This window comes from Lipophrys pholis, assembly GCF_963383615.2.
Source record: "Lipophrys pholis genome assembly, contig: SCAFFOLD_28, whole genome shotgun sequence".
Taxonomy (NCBI): domain Eukaryota; kingdom Metazoa; phylum Chordata; class Actinopteri; order Blenniiformes; family Blenniidae; genus Lipophrys; species Lipophrys pholis.
Window position 1 is genome coordinate 776,848 of NW_028292088.1, and position 7,500 is coordinate 784,347.

The 7,500-nt window shown below is 55.0% G+C and overlaps 1 protein-coding gene across 1 annotated transcript in view; it reads left to right on the top strand.

Annotated features, from left to right (window-relative positions):
• The first annotated feature begins 6,012 nt into the window (after positions 1-6,012).
• The window catches only part of slc18a2 (solute carrier family 18 member 2), a 67,483-nt gene continuing 65,995 nt past the window's right edge, over positions 6,013-7,500 (top strand). The window contains exon 1 of the mRNA XM_080493921.1: positions 6,013-6,341. Coding sequence (XP_080350047.1) covers positions 6,209-6,341 — 133 coding nt within the window. The 5' untranslated portion in view covers positions 6,013-6,208. The remainder of the gene's footprint in view (positions 6,342-7,500) is intronic.

The window sequence follows — 7,500 nt, forward strand, 5'->3', positions numbered from 1 at the left end:
CGACCTGACTGGTAATCAATACTAGATCAGATCAACCTGACTAGTAATCAGTACTAGATCAGATCGACCTGACTAGTAATCAGTACTAGATCAGATCAACCTGACTAGTAATCAATACTCGATCAGATCGACCTGACTAGTAATCAGTACTAGATCAGATCGACCTGACTAGTAATCAATACTAGATCAGATCGACCTGACTAGTAATCAATACTAGATCAGATCAACCTGACTAGTAATCAGTACTAGATCAGATCAACATATCTATAATAACAGGTTCTGTACCACTTAAGGTTCCTGTTGTTAAACCTCTTCTTAAAGAATCAACCTTGACCCGGATGTCTGGGTTGAACTGAACTGAATTGGTCCGTGGAACCAGGTGATGAGCTGGAACGTTCTGCTGGAGAACTATAGAAGCTGAAACTGATCCATGATCATTTCCTTCCAGAGTGGACCGATGTAACTCCGTGGTATCAGGGCGAAACAAGAACTGCTTCAGAAGTCTTCAACTGATGGAAATACTGCAGTGAGAGTGCTGACACGAAGTACTGACAGGAAGTACTGACAGGAAGTACTGGCAGGAAGTCCTGACAAGAAGTACTGACAGGAAGTACTGATAGGAAGTACTGGCAGGAAGTACTGACAGGAAGTACTGGCAGGAAGTCCTGACAAGAAGTACTGACAGGAAGTACTGATAGGAAGTCCTGACAAGAAGTACTGACAGGAAGTACTGGCAGGAAGTACTGACAGGAAGTACTGACAAGAAGTACTGACAAGAAATACTGGCAGGGAGTACTGAAAGGAAGTTCTGACAGGAAGTACTGACAGAAATTAATGACAGGAAGTACTGACAGGAAGTAATGGCAAGAAGTACTGACAAGAAGTACTGACAAGAAATACTGGCAGGAAGTACTGAAAGGAAGTTCTGACAGGAAGTTCTGACAGGAAGTACTGACAGAAATTAATGACAGGAAGTACTGACAGGAAGTACTGACAGGAAGTACTGGCAGGAAGTACTGACAGGAAGTACTGACAAGAAGTACTGACAAGAAATACTGGCAGGGAGTACTGAAAGGAAGTTCTGACAGGAAGTACTGACAGAAATTAATGACAGGAAGTACTGACAGGAAGTAATGGCAAGAAGTACTGACAAGAAGTACTGACAAGAAATACTGGCAGGAAGTACTGAAAGGAAGTTCTGACAGGAAGTTCTGACAGGAAGTACTGACAGAAATTAATGACAGGAAGTACTGACAGGAAGTACTGACAGGAAGTACTGACAGGAAATGCTGGCAGGAAGTACCGACAGGAAGTCCTGACAGGAAGTATGGACAGGAAGTACTGGCAGGAAGTACTGACAGGAACCAGAAGAGATCACATCCCTCCACCATGAGCTTCCTGTTCAATCTAGAATCCTTCTTAACAAGCAGCTCCATCGTCTGTTAGAGACCGTTAGTCCATCTGATCCAGAACACTGGAACGCTGCCCCCTGGAGGCTCCTAGGTTTTCTACAGAACACTGGGTTCTCAGTGCTGCCCCCTGGAGGCTCCTAGGTTTTCTACAGAACACTGGGTTCTCAGTGCTGCCCCCTGGAGGTTCCTAGGTTTTCTACAGAACACTGGGTTCTCAGTGCTGCCCCCTGGAGGCTCCTAGGTTTTCTACAGAACACTGGGTTCTCAGTGCTGCCCCCTGGAGGTTCCTAGGTTTTCTACACAACACTGGGTTCTCAGTGCTGCCCCCTGGAGGCTTCTAGGTTTTCTACACAACACTGGGTTCTCAGTGCTGCCCCCTGGAGGCTCCTAGGTTTTCTACACAACACTGGGTTCTCAGTGCTGCCCCCTGGAGGCTCCTAGGTTTTCTACACAACACTGGGTTCTCAGTGCTGCCCCCTGGAGGTTCCTAGGTTTTCTACAGAACACTTGGTTCTCAGTGCTGCCCCCTGGAGGTTCCTAGGTTTTCTACAGAACACTGGGTTCTCAGTGCTGCCCCCTGGAGGTTCCTAGGTTTTCTACAGAACTCTTGGTTCTCAGTGCTGCCCCCTGGAGGTTCCTAGGTTTTCTACAGAACACTGGGTTCTCAGTGCTGCCCCCTGGAGGCTTCTAGGTTTTCTACAGAACTCTTGGTTCTCAGTGCTGCCCCCTGGAGGGTCCTAGGTTTTCTACACAACACTGGGTTCTCAGTGCTGCCCCCTGGAGGTTCCTATGTTTTCTACAGAACACTGGGTTCTCAGTGCTGCCCCCTGGAGGTTCCTATGTTTTCTACACAACACTGGGTTCTCAGTGCTGCCCCCTGGAGGTTCCTATGTTTTCTACAGAACTCTTGGTTCTCAGTGCTGCCCCCTGGAGGTTCCTAGGTTTTCTACAGAACACTTGGTTCTCAGTGCTGCCCCCTGGAGGTCCCTAGGTTTTCTACACAACACTGGGTTCTCAGTGCTGCCCCCTGGAGGTTCCTAGGTTTTCTACAGAACTCTTGGTTCTCAGTGCTGCCCCCTGGAGGCTCCTAGGTTTTCTACAGAACACTGGGTTCTCAGTGCTGCCCCCTGGAGGCTCCTAGGTTTTCTACAGAACTCTTGGTTCTCAGTGCTGCCCCCTGGAGGCTCCTAGGGTTTCTACCAGTAGAATGGAGGCGGAGCTTCCCGCTCTCAGGCTCCTCCCATGAGGAAGCAGCTCCCAGGTTCAGAGACGATGACTCAGTTTCTACTTTTCTATTTAATGAAGCTGCTTCAGGACCCTGGAACGTTTTCTAGTCCAGCTGATGGAGGTTCAGACTGATGGAGGTTTACTGATGGAGGTTCAGACTGATGGAGGTTCAGACTGATGGAGGTTCAGACTGATGGAGGTTTACTGGTGGAGGTTTAGACTGATGGAGGTTCAGACTGATGGAGGTTTAGACTGATGGAGGTTCAGACTGATGGAGGTTTACTGGTGGAGGTTTACTGATGGATGTTCAGACTGACGGAGGTGTTGACTGATGGAGGTTCAGACTGATGGAGGTTTACTGATGGAGGTTTAGACTGATGGAGGTTTACTGATGGAGGTTCACTGATGGAGGTTTACTGATGGAGGTTTACTGATGGAGGTTCACTGATGGAGGTTTAGACTGATGGAGGTTCACTGATGGAGGTTTACTGATGGAGGTTTACTGATGGAGGAACTACCTGAACGTTCCTTCTTTCTTTCTTGAGGTGTCGGTGTCCTGTTTGACATCAGCAACTGACTCAGGACATCCTCCTCCTCCTCCTCCCTCCTCCTCCTCCTCCTTCCTCCTCCTCCTCCCCTCAGATCCTGCTCCTCCTCCCCTTTGCCCCTCCTCCTTTCAGGACCTCCTCCCCTCTGCTCCTCCTCCTCCTCCTCCTCTCAGATCTTTCTCCTCCTCCTCCCTCTGCTCCTCCTCCTCTCAGATCTTTCTCCTCCTCCTCCTCCCTGCTCCTCCTCCCCTCTGCTCCTCCTCCTCCTCCCTGCTCCTCTTCCTCTCTGCCCCTCCTCTTTTCAGAACCTCTTCCCCTCTCGTCCTCCTCCTCCTCCCTGCTCCTCCTCCTCTCAGATCCTTCCCCTCTTCCTCTCTGCCCCTCCTCTTTTCAGGACCTCCTCCCCTCTCGTCCTCCTCCTCCTCCTCCTCTCAGATCTTTCTCCTCCTCCTCCCTCTGCTCCTCCTCCTCCTCCTCCTCTCAGATCTTTCTCCTCCTCCTCCTCCCTGCTCCTCCTCCTCCCTCTGCTCCTCCTCCTCTCAGATCTTTCTCCTCCTCCTCCTCCCTGCTCCTCCTCCCCTCTGCTCCTCCTCCTCCTCCCTGCTCCTCCTCCTCTCTGCCCCTACTCTTTTCAGAACCTCTTCCCCTCTCGTCCTCCTCCTCCTCCCTGCTCCTCCTCCTCTCAGATCCTTCCCCTCTTCCTCTCTGCCCCTCCTCTTTTCAGGACCTCCTCCCCTCTCGTCCTCCTCCTCCTCCTCCTCTCAGATCTTTCTCCTCCTCCTCCCTCTGCTCCTCCTCCTCTCAGATCTTTCTCCTCCTCCTCCTCCCTGCTCCTCCTCCCCTCTGCTCCTCCTCCTCCTCCCTGCTCCTCCTCCTCTCTGCCCCTCCTCTTTTCAGGACCTCCTCCCCGCTCGTCCTCCTCCTCCTCCTCCTCCTCTCAGATCCTTCTCCTCCTCCTCTCTGCCCCTCCTCTTTTCAGGACCTCCTCCCCGCTCGTCCTCCTCCTCCTCCCTGCTCCTCCTCCTCTCAGATCTTTCTCCTCCTCCTCCCTCTGCTCCTCCTCCTCTCAGATCTTTCTCCTCCTCCTCCTCCCTGCTCCTCCTCCCCTCTGCTCCTCCTCCTCCTCCCTGCTCCTCCTCCTCTCTGCCCCTCCTCTTTTCAGGACCTCCTCCCCGCTCGTCCTCCTCCTCCTCCTCCTCCTCTCAGATCCTTCTCCTCCTCCTCTCTGCCCCTCCTCTTTTCAGGACCTCCTCCCCGCTCGTCCTCCTCCTCCTCCCTGCTCCTCCTCCTCTCAGATCCTTCCCCTCTTCCTCTCTGCCCCTCCTCTTTCCAGGACCTCCTCCCCTCTGCTCCTCCTCCTCCTCCCTGCTCCTCCTCCTCTCAGAGCTTTCTCCTCCTCCTCCCTCTGCTCCTCCTCCTCTCAGATCTTTCTCCTCCTCCTCCTCCTCCCTGCTCCTCCCCCCCTCTCGTCCTCCTCTTCCTCCCTGCTCCTCCTCCTCTCAGATCCTTCTCCTCCTCCTCTCTGCCCCTCCTCTTTTCAGGACCTCCTCCCCTCTCGTCCTCCTCCTCCTCCCTGCTCCTCCTCCTCTCAGATCCTTCCCCTCTTCCTCTCGGCTCCTCCTCTTTCCAGGACCTCCTCCCCTCTGCTCCTCCTCCTATCTGCTCCTCCTCCTCTCTGCCCCTCCTCTTTCCAGGACCTCCTCCCCTCTGCTCCTCCTCCTCCTCCCTCCTCCTCCTCCTCCCTGCTCCTCCTCCCCTCTCGTCCTCCTCCTCCTCCCTGCTTCTCCTCCTCCCTGCTCCTCCTCCTCTCAGATCCTTCTCCTCCTCCTCTCTGCCCCTCCTCTTTTCAGGACCTCCACCCCGCTCGTCCTCCTCCCTGCTCCTCCTCCTCTCAGATCTTTCTCCTCCTCCTCCTCCCTGCTCCTCCTCCCCTCTGCTCCTCCTCCTCCTCCCTGCTCCTCCTCCTCTCAGATCCTTCTCCTCCTCCTCTCTGCCCCTCCTCTTTTCAGGACCTCCTCCCCTCTCGTCCTCCTCCTCCTCCCTGCTCCTCCTCCTCTCAGATCCTTCCCCTCTTCCTCTCGGCTCCTCCTCCTCTCAGATCCTTCTCCTCCTCCTCTCTGCCCCTCCTCTTTTCAGGACCTCCTCCCCTCTCGTCCTCCTCCTCCTCCCTGCTCCTCCTCCCCTCTGCTCCTCCTCCTCCTCCCTGCTCCTCCTCCTCTCAGATCCTTCTCCTCCTCCTCTCTGCCCCTCCTCTTTTCAGGACCTCCTCCCCTCTCGTCCTCCTCCTCCTCCCTGCTCCTCCTCCTCTCAGATCCTTCCCCTCTTCCTCTCTGCCCCTCCTCTTTCTAGGACCTCCTCCCCTCTGCTCCTCCTCCTCCTCCCTGCTCCTCCTCCTCTCAGAGCTTTCTCCTCCTCCTCCCTCTGCTCCTCCTCCTCTCAGATCTTTCTCCTCCTCCTCCTCCCTGCTCCTCCTCCCCTCTGCTCCTCCTCCTCCTCCCTGCTCCTCCTCCTCTCAGATCCTTCTCCTCCTCCTCTCTGCCCCTCCTCTTTTCAGGACCTCCTCCCCTCTCGTCCTCCTCCTCCTCCCTGCTCCTCCTCCTCTCAGATCCTTCCCCTCTTCCTCTCTGCCCCTCCTCTTTCCAGGACCTCCTCCTCCCTGCTCCTCCTCCTCCCTCCTCCCTCCTCCTCTCTGCTCCTCCTCCTATCTGCTCCTCCTCCTCTCTGCCCCTCCTCTTTCCAGGACCTCCTCCCCTCTGCTCCTCCTCCTTGGACCTCCCCTCATGTGCGCCTCCTCCTCCTTCTCCATCACCTGCTCTGCAGCGCGCACTGTCCCTCAAACTGTGCTGGTGTCTGATGTCCAGTTGGAGACAGTTGAGCCGCTGTCAGATCTGCTCCCGAGGACAGTCCCTGCTCTTCTCCTCGCGCTCCCGTTTGGTCTCTCGTCCCCCCGGGAGGACGCGCGCTGTGCGCCTCGCGCTGTGCGCTCTGCGGTGGTAACGTGCGGCTGTGTGGATCCACACCATGGGGAGACTGGAGGAGCTCCGGCGCTTCAACCTGCTGCAGTGGCTGCGCGAGGAGCGCCAGTCCCGGAAACTCATCCTGTTCATCGTGTTCGTGGCTCTGCTGCTGGACAACATGCTGCTGACGGTGGTCGGTAGGTCCCCCCCCCGAACCCCCCCCGAACCCCCCCCGAACCCCCCCCCCGAACCCCCCGAACCCCCCCCCCCCAAAACTTTATGCTCTCAGACAACAGGTGGTGGAGACTGCAGAGATGGACCGGAGATATACAGGACACACACACACACACACACACACACACACACACACACACACACACACACACACACACACACACACACACACACACACACACACACACACACACACACACACACACCTGCTTGTTAGGTTGTAGGATATTAATGTTTGTTGACATTCACAGGAAATAAAAAGCATAAATCTTCTCCTGTGTGTGTGTGTGTGTGTGTGTGTGTGTGTGTGTGTGTGTGTGTGTGTGTGTGTGTGTGTGTGTGTGTGTGTGTGTGTGTGTGTGTGTGTGTGTGTGTGTGTGTGTGTGTGTGTGTGTGTGTGTGTGAATGAACGGCAGTAAACCACAGCCACACAGGAAGAAACCTCTTTATATTGTCTCACGTATTGAAGTACTGTAATACTTCATTATAACTGGGTAGAATTCTATTGTTACATTTCTAGTCTCCTTGTTTTCAAGTCATTTTTACAAACTGTTCATTCTGTCACTTATATAAGATTTAAACTTTACTGACTTTATTAACCCTGAAACAGACTGATGGTTTTATCCAAAAGAAACATCCTCCCTCCCTCCCTCCACCCTCCCTCCACCCTCCCTCCCTCCCTCCCTCCCTCCATCCATCCCTCCCTCCCTCCATCCATCCCTCCATCCCTCCCTCCACCCTCCCTCCCTCCCTCCCTCCCTCCACCCTCCCTCCCTCCCTCCCTCCACCCTCCATCCATCCATCCATCCCTCCCTCCATCCCTCCCTCCCTCCCTCCCTCCCTCCATCCATCGCTCCCTCCATCCCTCCCTCCCTCCCTCCCTCCATCCATCCCTCCCTCCATCCATCCATCCATCCATCCATCCATCCCTCCCTCCATCGCTCCCTCCATCCACCCTCCCTCCCTCCCTCCCTCCCTCCCTCCCTCCACCCTCCCTCCCTCCCTCCCTCCCTCCATCCATCCATCCATCCTCCCTCCCTCCATCCTCCCTCCCTCCCTCCCTCCCTCCCTCCATCCTCCCTCCATCCATCCCTCCATCCATCCATCCATCCATCCATCCAT